Source organism: Enhydra lutris, unplaced genomic scaffold (assembly GCF_002288905.1).
Source record: "Enhydra lutris kenyoni isolate GAN:26980312 unplaced genomic scaffold, ASM228890v2 scaffoldscaffold87, whole genome shotgun sequence".
In the NCBI taxonomy this organism is placed as follows: Eukaryota; Metazoa; Chordata; class Mammalia; order Carnivora; family Mustelidae; genus Enhydra; species Enhydra lutris.
The window spans coordinates 462479-478196 of record NW_019154171.1 but is presented as its reverse complement, the minus strand read 5'-3'; the positions used below and the strand labels follow the sequence as shown (position 1 = coordinate 478196).

At 34.6% G+C, this 15718-nt stretch overlaps 1 protein-coding gene across 1 annotated transcript in view; it reads right to left on the bottom strand.

Annotated features, from left to right (window-relative positions):
- Window positions 1-15718, bottom strand: part of LOC111161922 (E3 ubiquitin-protein ligase HERC2) — a 232403-nt gene that overhangs the window by 179805 nt on the left and 36880 nt on the right. Inside the window, exons 4-5 of the mRNA XM_022525994.1 lie at window positions 12927-13064; window positions 852-1071 (exon numbers count right to left, since the gene is read on the bottom strand). Of these exons, the coding sequence (XP_022381702.1) occupies window positions 852-1071; window positions 12927-13064 (358 nt within the window). The remainder of the gene's footprint in view (window positions 1-851; window positions 1072-12926; window positions 13065-15718) is intronic.

Below are 15718 nucleotides of genomic sequence, written 5' to 3'. Positions count from 1 at the left end.
TCTCAGCCACTTCTGCATCTTAGAGAATTCAGTCTCATTCAACATACACACAGGAGTGCTTAGACAGTCTCAGAATCTACCACCCGCATATGCAGAACCCCTCTCTGATCAATGATCACCACAAAGGATCACTCACTTTCCAGTCAAGAAGGAAAGAAAAGACTGTGCTGCTCACTAATACCACATAGATAGGAATCCTCTGTCGCTTGGTTTAATTTATCTTAAAACTACTATCAAAATATAGCACATGTAAGTGATTTCAACTAGATTTTTAAAAAAATGAAACATGTTAAATTTAGCAAACAAAACTGTGGTAGACAGCTACATTTTGGAAAAATAAAACTTCATACAAGCCTTAACCATTCAGTTAATGTCTCAGAAAATGTGCTGATGCATACCAATATATTTAAAAAGATTTGCCTGAAAGAATCTCTTATAATAAAAGAGTATCACATTAGGAAGAAAAAAATAAGCATCTAAACTACATAAATATCATGATTTGACTATTCCCTATCCAGTAGTAAAATAAAAAAAAAAAGAATATAATATTCAGACCCCATTTGCAAAAATCTAGACATGCTTATCTACACTCTAGCTGGCTTCCACAGTTACTGAGAAGAAAGGATTTTAAAATAGGGGCACAAATTATGAAGCATAGTCTGTTAATCTGAACAAATTAGCAAAGCCATTCTCCAGATTATATGAAACATACAAAAAAACAATACAAGAACAAAATATCTTAAGATGAAAAACGGAACTATAGTGCAAGTTGTACTTAAACTTTCTTAAACAAAACAGCCTGCATTTTATATTTAGCTGGTATCAAGATTCCTTCTTCATTATATTATTACCTTTTTTTGTCCACAGGAGGCAAAGAAATGCTGCTACTTTTCCACTTAACTTTAACATTCTCCTGGAAAACAGTTCTATTCAAGGCAATGAAATATCGTTCCAAGATGACCAGCCTCTGCTTGAGTCTCAAGGCTGAAAGAGTAGTAGTGGCTGACTGGATGGCCAGAGCTTGCTGCTCTTTAACCAACACAGAAAGACATTCCTTCAATTCATTCACATCTAGAAAACAAGAAAAGAAAATACCCAACCTCTCATTATCTTGCCTATAGTTTGCTACAATGTTGATAAAATGGATAATAGCAATAATATATAACACCTGAGTACTTAATATGTGCCAATAAACAGTTTTAAGCACCTTACACACCTTACACCTTAAGCACCTTACAACTTACCTATGAGAATTAGATAATTCTCATAGTCACCGTCAAGAGGTAATATTGTACATGATTTTAAGGAGTAGGAAACTGAGGCACAGAGAATTTGCTCAAGGTGACCCAGAGGATTATGGCACATGAGACAGACCATAGTCACCATGGTATGCTGCCTCTCTGAAACACTGTAATAAAGCTTTTAATACAAAATTATAAAGTCAATACTTCTCAGCAGCACATTTCCTACACACACAAAAAAACTCTATCCATTATATTCATGTTATATAACCAAACTCAAAAATGTTTCAATAAAATTGTCTAGCATATATGATTCATGAAAGGTAATACATTTACAGGAATATTTTGGAGGAAGATAAAATAATTACAACTGACGCTTAAACAACACAGTCTTAAGCTAACAGATCCACTTATACACACATTTTTTTCAATAAATATATTGGAAAATTTTTTGGAGATTTGCAACAATTTTTAAAAGCTCACAAACAAATCACAAAGCCTAGAAATATCAATAAAACTTAAAAGGTATGCCATAAATGCAAATATATGTGTAACTACTATTCTATCATTTACTACCATAAAATATACACAAATTTATTATAAAGTTAAAAGTTATCAGCTTACACACAAAAATACTTACAAAACCCCTACAAGGTTAAAAGAAATGTAAACAAACCTAAAGATGCAGTATTAAATCATAACAGCATAAAATTAACCACAGTACATACTTAATGTAATGTACTACTCTAATAATTTCATAACCACTCCTGTTGCTATTGCAGTGAGTCAAGTGTTCCAAGTATCCGTTTAAAACAACACTAAATACTAATCATCTCCACATGAGCAGCTCTCTCCAGTAAATTGTCTATTACAGTAAAAAGTGATCTCTAGTAGTTCTCATGTATCTTTCACTTTTAGTGCAATACTGTAAACCTTGAATAACACCATGGGACCCATACATAGTGCCACTAATGATGCCGGACGTGCACCCAAGAAGCAGAGAAAAGTCACAACATTACAAGAAAAGGTTGAATTGTTTGATAAGTACTATAGATGGAGGTCTGCAGCTGTGGTTGCCTGCCATATAAAGATAAATGAATCCGGTATAAGAACCAATGTTAAGGGGTACTTGGGTGGCCCAGATCAAAACCCACATCAGCCTCCCTGCTCAGCAGGAAGACTGCTTCTCCTTCTCCCACTCCCCCTACTTGTGTTCCCTCTCTCACTGTGTCTCTCTCTGTCAACTAAATAAATAAAATACTAAAAAAAAAAAAAAAAAAGGAAATTCATGAAGCTGACACAGTAGTCACACCAGCAGACACGAAACATTGTACTTTCTACGAAATACCTTTTCATGCAGTACTAAAAATGCAGCTTTTTAAGATTTTATTTATTTATTTGACACAGAGACAGAGATCACAAGTAGGCAGAGAGGCAGGCAGAGAGAGAGGAGGAAGCAGACTCCCTGCTGAGCTGAGAGCCTGATGTGGGGCTCAATCCCGGGACCCTGAAATCATGACCTGAGCCGAAGGCAGAGGCCTAACCCACTGAGCCACCCAGGTACCCCAAAAATGCAGCTTTTATGTGGGTGCAGAATTGCTGTAAGAAAGGAATACCTGTAGAGACGCTAATGTGATTTGAGAAAAAGCAAAGTCATTATATGATGACAACCTAAAGCAAAAGGAAGGTGAAATTCAAAAGCTGGAAAATTTGATGCCAATAAGTTGGTTTGGTAATTTCAGAAAGAGATTTGGCTTAAAAAATGTCAACAGGAGAAGCAGCTTCTGCCAATCAAGAGGAAGTAGACAAGTTCCCAGATGCCATTCAGAAAGTCATTGAGGAGAAAGAAAACATGCCTGCACAGGTTTTTGATGCAGATGAAAGTGTCCTATTTTGGGGGAAAAAAAAAAAAATTCCACAAACAGCATTTATTACTGAGAGAAGTGAGCACCAGGACTTAAAGCAGGAAGGGATAGATGAATTACACTGTTTTGTACAAATGCAGTACGTTTACAATCAGGACTGCCCTTATCTATAAAGCTCCTAACCCCCGACCCTTGAGGGGCCAAGATAAACACCAACTGCCAGTTTTTTAGTTGTCCATCAAGAGGCCTGGATGAGAACCCTTTTTCTGGAAAAGAAAGGGAACTAATTAGTAACAAGAAAACATATGAAAGTACAAATCTCACTGGAAAGATAAATACATAGTAAAGGTAAGTGATTAATCACTTACAAAACCTCGCATAAAGGATAAAAGACAAGATTAGTAAAAATAACTACAACTACAATAACTAAAAGATACACAGGATAAAAAGATGTAAATTATGACATCAAAACATAAAGCATGAGGGTGAGGGTAAAAATTCAGAGCTTTAGAATGCTTTCAAACTTATGCTATTATCAACTTAAAATAGACAGTTATAAATATATAACCTCATGCTAACCATAAAACAAAAATCTATAGCAGATACATAAAATATAATGATAAGGAAATCTAAGCATAACAATAAAGGAAGCCATCAAACCACCAATGAGGAAAGCAAGAGGAGAAAAAAGGAACAAAGGAACTACAAATCAGCCAGAAAACAATTAACAAAATGGCAATAAGCACATACCTATCAATAATCAGTGTACATGTAAATACAGAGAATTCTCCAATTAAAAGACACGGTATGGCTGAATAAGCTGTCTACAAGAGATTCACCTACAGACATAAGGACACAAACAGACTGAAAGTGAAGGGATGAAAAAAGATACTCCATACAAAGGACAACCAAAGCTAAGTGGGCATAGTTATGCTTGTATCAGACAACACAGATTTAAAATAAAGACTGTATAAAAAGCCAAAGAAAAAGAAAAGCATTACATAATGATAAAAAATAATAAAAAAAATAGTCCACCCAAAAGAAGATATAACATTTATAAATATTTAGGCACCAATATAGGAACAAATAAATATATAAAGCACACCTCAACAAACATAAGGGAGAAAAAAAATATCAGTACAGTAATAGCAGGGGACTTTAATATTCTACTTTCATCAATGAATAGATGATCCAGCCATAAAACCAATAAGGAAATATCACCTTAAACTATGTATCAGACTAGATGGACTTAACAGATATATACAGAAAAAAAAAAAAAAAAAGAATATACTTTCTTGTCATGACAACATGGAAATTCTCTAGGACAGATCATATATTAGAGCACAAGAAAAGTCTTAATAAATTTAAGGATACCAAAATCACATCAAGCAACTGTTCCAACCAAACTAGAAATCAATTATAAGAAAACTGGAAAATTCACAAATATGTGAAGATTAAACAACATTGTACTTGGCAACCAATGGGTCAATCAACAAATCAAGAGGAATCAGAAAATACCTTAAGACAAATGAAAAGAAAAATAGAGCCTACCAAAACTTACAGGATACAGCAAAAGCAGTTCTAAAAGGGAAGGTCACAGTGATAAACGCCTACATCAAGAAACAAGATACATATCAAATAATCTAACTTTACACCTCAAGGAACTACAAAAAGAACAAATGAAGGATAAAGTTAGTAGAAGGAAAAAAAAACAAGAATAATGAAATAGATAATAAAAAGACAATAGAAAATATCAATGAAATCAAGAGCCGGTTCTTTGAAAAGAAAAATGAAATTGACAAACAGGTAGCTAGTCACCAAGAAAAAAAAGAGAGAACTCAAATAAAATCAGAAATGAAAGAAGAGCTGTTACAACTGATACTACAGAAATACAAAAAACTGTAAGAAACTACTATGAACAATTATACACCAACAAACTATACAACCCAGAAGAAATGGACAATTTCCTAGAAACATACAACTTTCCAAAACTGAATGAGAAAGAAAAAGAAAATATGAAAAGGAGATTTAATCAGTAATAAAAACCTCCCCGCCTGGGTGATTCAGTCGGTTAAGCATCTCTTCAGCTCAGGTCATGACCCCAGGGTCCTAAGATCGAGCCCCACATCAGACTCCTTGCTCTGTCCCTCTCCTTCTGCCTGTCACTCCCGCTTTGTGCTCTGTCAAATAAATAAATAAAACCGTAAAATAAAAAAAGAAAAATTCAGAAACAGATGGCTTCACTGTTGAATTCCGCTTAACATTCAAAGGAGAATGAATACCAACCCTTCTCAGACTCTTCCAAAAAACTGAGGAGGAGAGAACACTTCCTAATTCATTTTATGAGACCAGAATTACTGATCTCAAAGCAAGATAAGGACACCAGAAGATAAAAAAAATAGTTACAGGCCAATTTCCCTAACTAACATATACACCAAAATCCTCAGAAATTAGCAAACTGATTTTGTCAATACGTTAAAAGGATGCTATACCATGATCAACTGGGATTTAGTCCCAGGGACACAAGGATAGTTCAATACCCACAAATCAATCAATGTAATATAAATTAACAAAATGAAAAATAAAATCATAATATAAAAGAAAATAAAAAGAAAATAAAAATAAAATCATAATATAAAATAAAATTAAAATAAAAATCATAATATAAAATAAAAATCATGGGGCGCCTGGGTGGCTCAGTGGGTTAAGCCGCTGCCTTTGGCTCAGGTCATGATCTCAGGGTCCTGGGATCGAGCCCCGCATCAGGCTCTCTGCTCAGCAGGGAGCCTGCTTCCTCCTCTCTCTCTCTACCTGCCTCTCTGCCTGCTTGTGATCTCTCTCTGTCAAATAAATAAATAAAATCTTTAAAAAAATAAAAATAAAAATAAAATAAAATAAAATAAAAATCATATGATAATTTCAATAGATGCAGAAAAAGCATCTGACAAAACTCAACATCCATTTAAGATAAAAGCTCTCAACAAAGCAGGTATAGACAGAATGCACTTCCAAGATAATAAAGGCCATATATGACATGCTCACAGCTAACACTGACTTAACACTGAAAAGCTGGAAGCTTTCCTTCAAAAATTAGGAACAAGACAAGGATGCTCACTCTCACCACTTTTATTCAACATAGTATTAGAAATCCTAACCAGAACATTTAGACAAGAAAAAAAAAAAAACAAAGGTACCCAGACTGGAAAGAAAAAAATAAAACAGTCATTATTTGCAAATGACATGATACATAGAAAATCCTAAAGACCACCAAAAAAAAAAAAAAAAGAAAAGAAAAGAAAAACTGTTAGAGTTAATAAACAAATTCAGTAAAGTAGCAGGATACACATTAAGGAGGGCACTTGATGTAATGAGCACTGGGTGTTAAATTATATGCAACTGATGTATCACTAAATTCTACCTCTGAAACTAATAATACATTTTATGCTAATTAATTGGTTTTGAATTTTTTAAAAATTAATTTTAGAAAAGCAGAATACAATTATCAATACACAAAAATCCTAGTCACTTCTATAAACTAATAATGAACTATCACAGAAAACAATCCCATTTATAACTACAACAAGAAGAATAAAATACCTAGGAATAAATTAAACAATGAAGGTCAAAGACCTGTAAAAAGTATAAGAGAATGATGAAAAAAATTAAAGATGGTGACATGGAAAGATAATCCATGCTCATGGACTGGAAGAATTAATATTGTCAAAATGTTCACACTACTCAAAGCAATCTACAGATTCAAAATCCCTATCAAAATTTCAGTGGCATTTTTCACAGAAATAGAATGATCCTAATATTTATATGGAACCATAAAAGACCAAACAGCCAAAGCTATCTTGAGAAAAAAGAACAAAGCTAGAGGTATCACACCCCCTAATTTCAAACTATAATACTATGGTAATCAAAACAGTATGGCACTGGCATAAAAACACACAAATCAATGGAGCAGAATGGAAAGTCCAAAAATAAACCCACACATGTATGGTCAATTAATTTACAACAAAGGAGCCAAAAATATACAATGGGGAAAGGATAGTCTCTTCAGTAAATCTTATTGGAAAAACTGGACAGACACATCCAAAAGAATGAAACTGGACCACTATCTTATATCACACACAAAAATTGACTCAAATGGATTAAAAACTTGAACATAAGACCTGAAACCATAAAAATCCTAGAATTCAACATTGATGGAAAACTTCCTGACACAAATCTTAGCAATGATTTTTTTCAATCTGATATCAAAAGCAAAAGTAAACAAGTGGGACTCAACAAACTAAAAAGCTTCTGCAGAGCAAAGGAAACCAGCAATAAAACGAAAAGGCAACCTACCAAATGGGAGAAAATATTTGCAAATGATGTATCTGATAAGGGATAAAAGGTTAACATCCAAAATACATTTAAAAAAAAAAATTCTACAACTCAATAGCCAAAAAAAATCCAATTAAAAATGAGAAGGGGAGGGCACCTGGGTGGGTCAATTGGTTAAGCCACTGCCTTTGGCTCAGGTCATGATCCTGGAATCCCAGGATCAAGTCCCAGGTCAGGCTCCCTGCTCAGTGGGGAATCTGCTTCTCCCTCTGACCCTACCCCCCTCTCATGCTCTCTCTCAAATAAATAAATATTTTTTAAAATTTTTTTTAAAAGAAGAGGAACTAAATAAACTAAGATACTATATATCTGTATCTATATCTATTACACCTCATTTTAAAAAAAGGAAAAATGAGCAGTCACAGGCATCTGTGGGAATGTAACAAAAGATCTAACATTCTTCCCTTTGAATTTTGGGTTGTTGAAGAAGGGGTGGGGTTGAAAACTTCCCAAATTCAACAAGATGTATATCTACAAATCCAAGAAGGTGAGCAAATCCGAACAGGATGAAATCAAAGAAATCCAAATAAAGACACATCATAATTAAACTAAAAACAAAGAAAATATCTTAAAAGCAGCAAGAGAAAAACACTTTAAATATGGTAGAATAACAATTCATGTAACAGCAAATTTTTCATCAGAAACCCTGGAGGACTGCTGAAAGCAACAAAATATTTTTGAAGTGATGAAAAAAGAATCATCAACCTAGAATCCTAAATCTAGCAAAAATGTCCTTCAGGAATGAAAGGAAAATCAAATATTCTCAAGTAAAGGAAAACTAAGAAAATACATCATCAGCAGACCCACACTAAAAGAATGGCTAAAGGAAGTTCTCTAAACAGAATGGCAACAATAAAAGGAAAACCTTGGAGCTCAGGAAGGAAGAACACTGTAAGTAACACAGGGTTAAATACAATAGGCTTTTCTTTATCCCTTGACTTTTCTAAATTATATTTGAAGCCTTAGCAAAAAAATGCTAAATGTGGTTATAAACATATGCAACAAAAATATTTAGGGCAATCTCTTGAACAGAAAAGGATAGAGGGAAGTAAGATTTCCGTGTGTCAACCAAACTGGTTAAATGACACAACCAGGAAAATGTGCTTAGTTATGTATAAATAAGGTATTAGACAAATCACTAAAAAGGCTACAGCAAAAAATAAACTTAAAAACACTACAGATAAATCAAAATGGAATTCTAAAAATAGTCAAGTAAACCAGAGGGAGGCAGTATAAACAACACAAAAATGAAAAAACAGAGCAAACAGAAAACAAAACAGCAGTCTTAAACTCTAATTTATCAAAAATTACATGAAATTCAATGCAAACAGTCTAAATATACCAATTAAAAGACAGACATTGGTAGAGTGGACTAAAAACATATGACCTAACTATATGCTATCTACAAGAAAGTGACTTCAAATAGGCGAAATAAAAGTAAATGCATAAAGGGGTGCCTGGGTGGCTCAGTTGGTTAAGCACGGACTCTTGATCTCAGCTCAGGTCTTTCAGGGTCATGAGTTTCAAGCCTTGTGCTAAAGCTCCATGCTGGGTGCAGAGCCTACTTAAAAAAAAAAAGTAAATGGATAGAATTAACAAAAAGCATACAAGCAAATCAAAGGAAAGCAAGAATGGATAGATTAATGTCAAATAAAGCAGATGTCAGAGCAAAGATAATTACCAGGAATATAAAGCAATATTAAAAATAAGAAAATGGTCAATCCACCAATAAGACATAACAACTCTAAATGTACATGCACCAAACAGCAAAAGATGTGACAAAAATAACAACAACTATATAGTCTTAGAGTTGGAGACCTCAACATTTCTCTCAACAGCTGACAGAACAAGAGAATAAGGAGACAGAAAATTAGCAAGGTTATAAAAAAACACAACACCATAATCAACAGGATCTAATCAACATTTAGAACACTCCAGCCAACAGCAGAATACACAATCATTTAGATTGTGTATACACAGATACACAAATATCAAAACAGATCATATCCTAGGCACAAAACAAACCTCAACAAATTTAAAAGAAGTGAAACCATACAGAATATGTTCTCCGAAACAATGGAAAGAAACTAGAACTCAGTAACAGAAAATACTGGGAAAATTACCAAATTCTTAGTAACTAAACAACACACTCTTAAATAATCCGTGGGTCAAAGAAGGAGAGAGATCAAAAAAATACGGACCTGAATTAAAATGCAAATAGAATACATTAGAATGTGTGTGGCTGGGAAAGCTAAAGCAATCATGAGAGAAATGCATAGTACTAAATGGGTCACTTGAAAAGTGGGAAACTTTCAAATCAATAAATATAAGCTCCCATCTCAGCAACCTACGAAAAAAACTAGCAAAATAAACCAAAAAGTAAGCAGAAAGATGGAAATAGTTCAGAGCAGAAACTATGAGAATGAAAATGGAAAAATAGAGAAAAATCAATGAGACAAAGAACTGGTTCCTGCAAAAGATCAATAGAACTGTCATACCTCTACGCAGGACTGACAAAACACAAAAAAAAGAATAAACATGAATTACCAATATCAAGAAAGAAACAGGATCTACATATAATTAGAAGATACTAGGGAAAAACTCTACACATATAAATTACACAACTTAGACAAAATGGACTGATTCCTTAAAAAATACAAACTGCCTCAATTCAGCAAATATGAAACAGATCATTTAAATTGCTGTACAACTACTGAGAAACCTGAATTCATAATTTTAAGAATCCCAAAAGGTAAATCACAAGGTCCATATTGCTTCACTGGAGAATGTTACCAAACATTAAAACAGAATTAATATAGATTCTAAACAATTGCTTCTGGGAAAAAGAAAAAGAGCTACTTCACAATTCATTTTAAGAGACTAGTATTAGCATGATATCAAAACCAGAGACAGTACAACAAAAAAAATTACAGAATATTGTTCTCATGAATATAGGCACAAAATCCTTATCAAAATATTCATAAGTAGAATTAAGCAACATATAAAAAGAATTATACATCATGACCAAGAGGTGTTTATTCCAGGACTGCAAAGCTGGTTTAACAGTCAAAAACCAGACCCTTCATATTAATAAACTAAATGGAAAAAAAAATCATCAAGTATACATCAAGTGATGTACAAAAAGCATTTGACAAAGTTCAACACTTACTCTTGATAAAACCTCTCAGGAAACCGGAATAGACACGAACTTCCTCACCTTTATAAAAAGCATCTACAAAAACTTACATTAATGTTATACTTAACAATGAAAAGACTGACTATTTTCCCCCTAAGATAGGAATAAAGTAAGGTTATTCTCCCCACTCTTAAAGAACATAGTAAAGAAGTTCTAGCCAGAACAGTAAGGCAAAAAAATGTAATAGAAGGCAAATGGATTGAAAAGGGAGAAATAAACTGTCTATGTAGAAAATTTTAAAAAAATTTCCTAGTCAATTCAGCAAGGTTGCAGGACACAAGACAAACATAAAGAAATAAACTGTATTTCTATATACTAGAAATGAACACATAGGTATTAAATTACCAAAAAGTTATTTAAATATTTTTTAATTTAACAATTTATATGGAAAGGCAAAGGAACTAGAATTGCTAGAACAATATGAAAAAGAAGAAAATGGAAAGAACCAATCTATCTAATTTCAAGATTTACTCTTAGCTATAGTAATAAAGACTGTGGTGTGGGCAGAGAGATACATGGATTACTAGAACAGAAACGAGAAATGAGAAATAGAACACACAAGTATACCCAACTTATTCTTGACAAAGGTGCAGAAGTAATTCAATAGTAGAAAGTTAGCCTGATTAAAAAAAAAAAAAAAAAAATGGTGCTGGAGTAGTTATTGTAAGCATTAAAAAACAAAAACAAAAAAAAAAAAACCTTGACCTAAACCTCACATTGCACACAAAATTTAACTCAAATGAACAGGAACATATATGAAAAACATAAAATTACAAACTTTTAGGAAAAAGCATAGGACAAAATCTTCAGGCTCTAGGGTTAGGCAAAGAGGAGGAGGAGGAAGAAGCAGAGGAAGGTGAGGAAGAAGAAAAAGAAAGAGGAGGAGGAAGAAGCAAAGTCCACACTGAAGTTTATTAAAATTTTACAACTTCTGCTGTGCTTAAGACACTGCTGAGAGGATGAAAAGATAGGCTATGAACTGAGAGAAATTATTTGCAAACCATATAAAAGACAAAGGAGACTAGTATCTGGAATATATGCAGAACCCCCAAAACACAAGATAAAGAAAAAGAATAATCTAACTAGAAAATGGGCAAAAGACATGAACAAGTACTTCACTGAAGAGATACAGAGGTAAACAGCCACAGGATATACCCCAAATTAAAACCACAATGAGGTATCACCACACACTTAACAGAATGGCTAAAATTTTTTAAAAAGTGACAACGCCAAATGATGATAAGGACACAGAGAAACAGAATCATTCATAAGTTGCCAGTAGGGATATAATCTGGTGTAGTCACTGTGGATAAGTTCACCAGGTCCTTAAAAACTTAAACAGAGAAATACCACATGATCCAGCAATTATACACCTGGATATATACACAAATAACTGAAAGCAGAACTTGTGTATAGTTAGACTCATAGCAGCATTATTCAAAATAGCTAAAAGGTGGGGGCGCCTGGGTGGCTCAGTGGGTTAAAGCCTCTGCCTTCAGCTCAGGTCATGATCCCAGGGTCCTGGGATTGAGCCCCACGTCAGGCTCTCTGCTCAGTGGGAAGCCTGCTTCCCTTCCTCTGTCTCTGCCTGCCTCTCTGCCTACTTCTGAACTCTGTCTGTCAAATAAATAAATAAAATCTTAAAAAAAAAATTAGCTAAAAGCTGGAAGCAACATAAATGCCCATCCATGGATGAACGGATAAACAAAATGCAATATATACATATAATGGAATACTATTCCGTTTTTAAAAGGAAGGAAATTCTGACACATACTACAACATGGATAAGACTTGAAGACATTAGGCTAAATAATGAAATAAGCCAGACATAAAAGGACAAATACTATATCACTGCACTTACACCAAGTAACTAGACTAGTGAGAATTCTAAAAACAGAAAGTAAAATTGTAGTCTCCAGGGGCTGAGTAGAGAAGAAAGAAGAGTTACCATTTAGTAAGTACAGAGTTTCATTTTGGAAAGATGAAAAGGTTTTGGAAATGGATGGTGGTGGTGATTACAAAACAATGTGAACATCTTAAATGTCCTTGAACTGTATACATAAAAATGGTTGAAACGGTAAATTGTAGGTCATGTACAGTTTACCATAATATCAAAAGATTTTCAGTTAAATTTTTAAGAATTCCATAACAACAACAAAAAAATCCATTTATGGTATCTAGAAAAGAAGTGCCAGATCAAGCTTTTCAAAGTATTAGAATCTCAGTTTGCAATACCTGGTTGCTTGCCCCATACCCAGCTCTCTAGGATTAATTTGGCCCTACATGCAGGTGCAGGAGTTTCTTCTTCATCTTTTTTCTCTTTGTCATTCAGATCTTCTTTCTTTGTTCCACTTTGAGTATCAACACCATCATCTAGAAAATCAAAAATTTTTAAAAATCTATTAAATTCCTTTTCAAAATGTAACATCCACTCATCAGTCTCTTTGCAAATGTCCCTCCCAGAAATGGAAAGTTTAAGTTACAATATACATTATTAGTTGAATATTTGATGATTAAAAGAAAGTAATATGAGTCATCACCACAAAGGTACAGTGTGATTTATGAAGTAATGAATAGTTTAGTGGCCCTTTAATAAAGAAATCAATATATCATTCAAATTCTTCTTTGAAGCAGGTCTCCTAAAGTATTCCATTAATTTCCTATTACATTTCACAACTAACAAACTTAGTCTTTGATATTACCTAATTGAATTTCATATGAACTGCTTTTATCCCCAATTGCTATGTGATCCCCAACTGCTGTGTCCAAAAGAGAGGAGGATGTGAAATGGTAGCATGATTCAAAAACCATTTTTAACTCTATATATTGCCATACTCCATCAACTGAGAACCACTGCTATACAGAATCACTACCATTGACAAAATATAATTCAGAGCATTCAGACACACAAAAAAGCTGACCACCAGGACTTTGGGCCACTGAAAATTTAAAGTTTCAGTCAAGAACAAATGTCATAAAACTCCTTACGCACAGCAAATAAAGACAGAACCTAACCTTGAAGTATAATTGTGTCCTATCCTAGAATGCCCTTGCTAAATGAATTATTTTCTAAATGAAAGAAATATACATCTAAATCTGTGAAAGGGATTATATCATATTACAAACAGTAAGAAGTATCTAAAAATAACTGAAACCAACAAGTAACAAATATTAAGGAACTCCTGCAATTTATAAGAGAAATACCAGATATCAAACAGAAGGAATCCCAAATAACTAATGCTATGAAGAGATACTCAAATTCTGTTTAGAAAAATTTAAATTAAAACAATGAAATATTACTTTACAGTCACCAAATAGACAATTGTTGGCTCCAAAACAGGAATTTTTTCCCATTTCACCCGGTTTTATTCACTGATAAAACCCAAGTGCCAGGAACAACACATGCCAGGAAGTAAGCTTTCAATGATCTGTTTGATAATTAAATAATGTCAAATAATTGAAGCCAGGGACATAAACCTTCAGGCACAACTGGTCAAAGGGGTGGACCCCATGCAACTAGACTGGAGAGCAATCAACTGAGTTACATAAAAGGTCCTCTAATCCCTTTCAGGGGCTATGCTCACAAAACTCCCATACAGGCCCACAATTAGGAGGATGCAGAGGATTCAATCCCACAGTAATCCAATGTACTATGAATATCACTTTAAAATACAGTACTAGGGGCGCCTGGGTGGCTCAGTGGGTTAAGCCTCTGCCTACAGCTCGGGTCATGATCTCAGGGTCCTGGGATCGAGCCCCGCATTGGGCTCTCTGCTCAGCGGGGAGCCTGCTTCCCACTCTCTCTCTGCCTGCCTCTCTGCCTCCTTGTGTTCTCTCTCTCTCCATCAAATAAAAAAAAAAAAATACAGTACTGAATAGCAAAGGGAACAAACTCGGGCTAAGGAACCATACATCCCATTAACACAACCTAAAAATGCATGCATTTAACACTAGAATGTTTCATAATGATACACAAACACATTAGAAAGGAAAACATTTTTTTAAAGATTTTATTTATGTATCTGAGAGACAGAGAATGAGAGAGAGACAGAGCACGAGACGGGGAGGGTCAGAGGAAGAAGCAGACTCCCCGCCAAGCAGGGAGCCTGATGTGGGACTCGATCCCGGGACTCCAGGATCATGACCTGAGCCGAAGGCAGTCGCCCAACCAACTGAGTTGGCACCCAAAAAGAAAGGAATATATTTTAAAAGATGGAGTCGAAATGGTGTGCCAGGACCTATGAAGCTGATTAACTTAACCCACAGTTCCTGAAGCTAAAGAAAGGACCTCTGCCACTGATACACATCATGTGTCCCATTCTTTCAACTTCCTGTCACAGTTATGACTAACAGTACGTCTAGTATTTACAGAAATATCCAACTGGGCATTAAATACAGATTTTTTGGTAATGTGTTCAAGTCCTAACTTCCTGAACCTATGAGTGTGACCTTATTTGCAAATAAGGGATTTTCAGATGATCAAATTAAGAAGTCATAAGGGTAGGCCCTAATCCAATATGACCGGTGTCCTTACAAAAAGAGTAAATTTGAACACAGACAGACATACACAGAGGAAAGACAATGTGAAGACATGGGGAGAAGGCAGCCATCTAGAAGGACAAAGGCTTGGAACACAGCCTTTTCTCATAACCTTCAAAAGGATGCAATCCTGCTGACACCTTGATTTCAGACCTGTAGTCTCCAGAACTGTGAGACAGTATGTTTCTGTTGTTTAAGATTTCCCAGCCTGTAGCACTCTGTTACAACAGCCCTAGGAAACTAATACAAATACTCCTTCTTAGCACCCTCAGAGACACCTTCACTGAAGAGGCTTTAGGAACTTCCTCTCATGCACCCTGGAGTCTCTGGACCACCTGTGATGACAACATGTTGCCTACAGGATTCAGATACAGAAAAAAAACTGCCCTTCCCAGACAGATGCTATTTATCATTAGTGGAAAATGCTAGCCATATACTCAACTTTCCGGGAAATAGAGGCTCCCAAAGACCCTGAGCCTATAACCCTC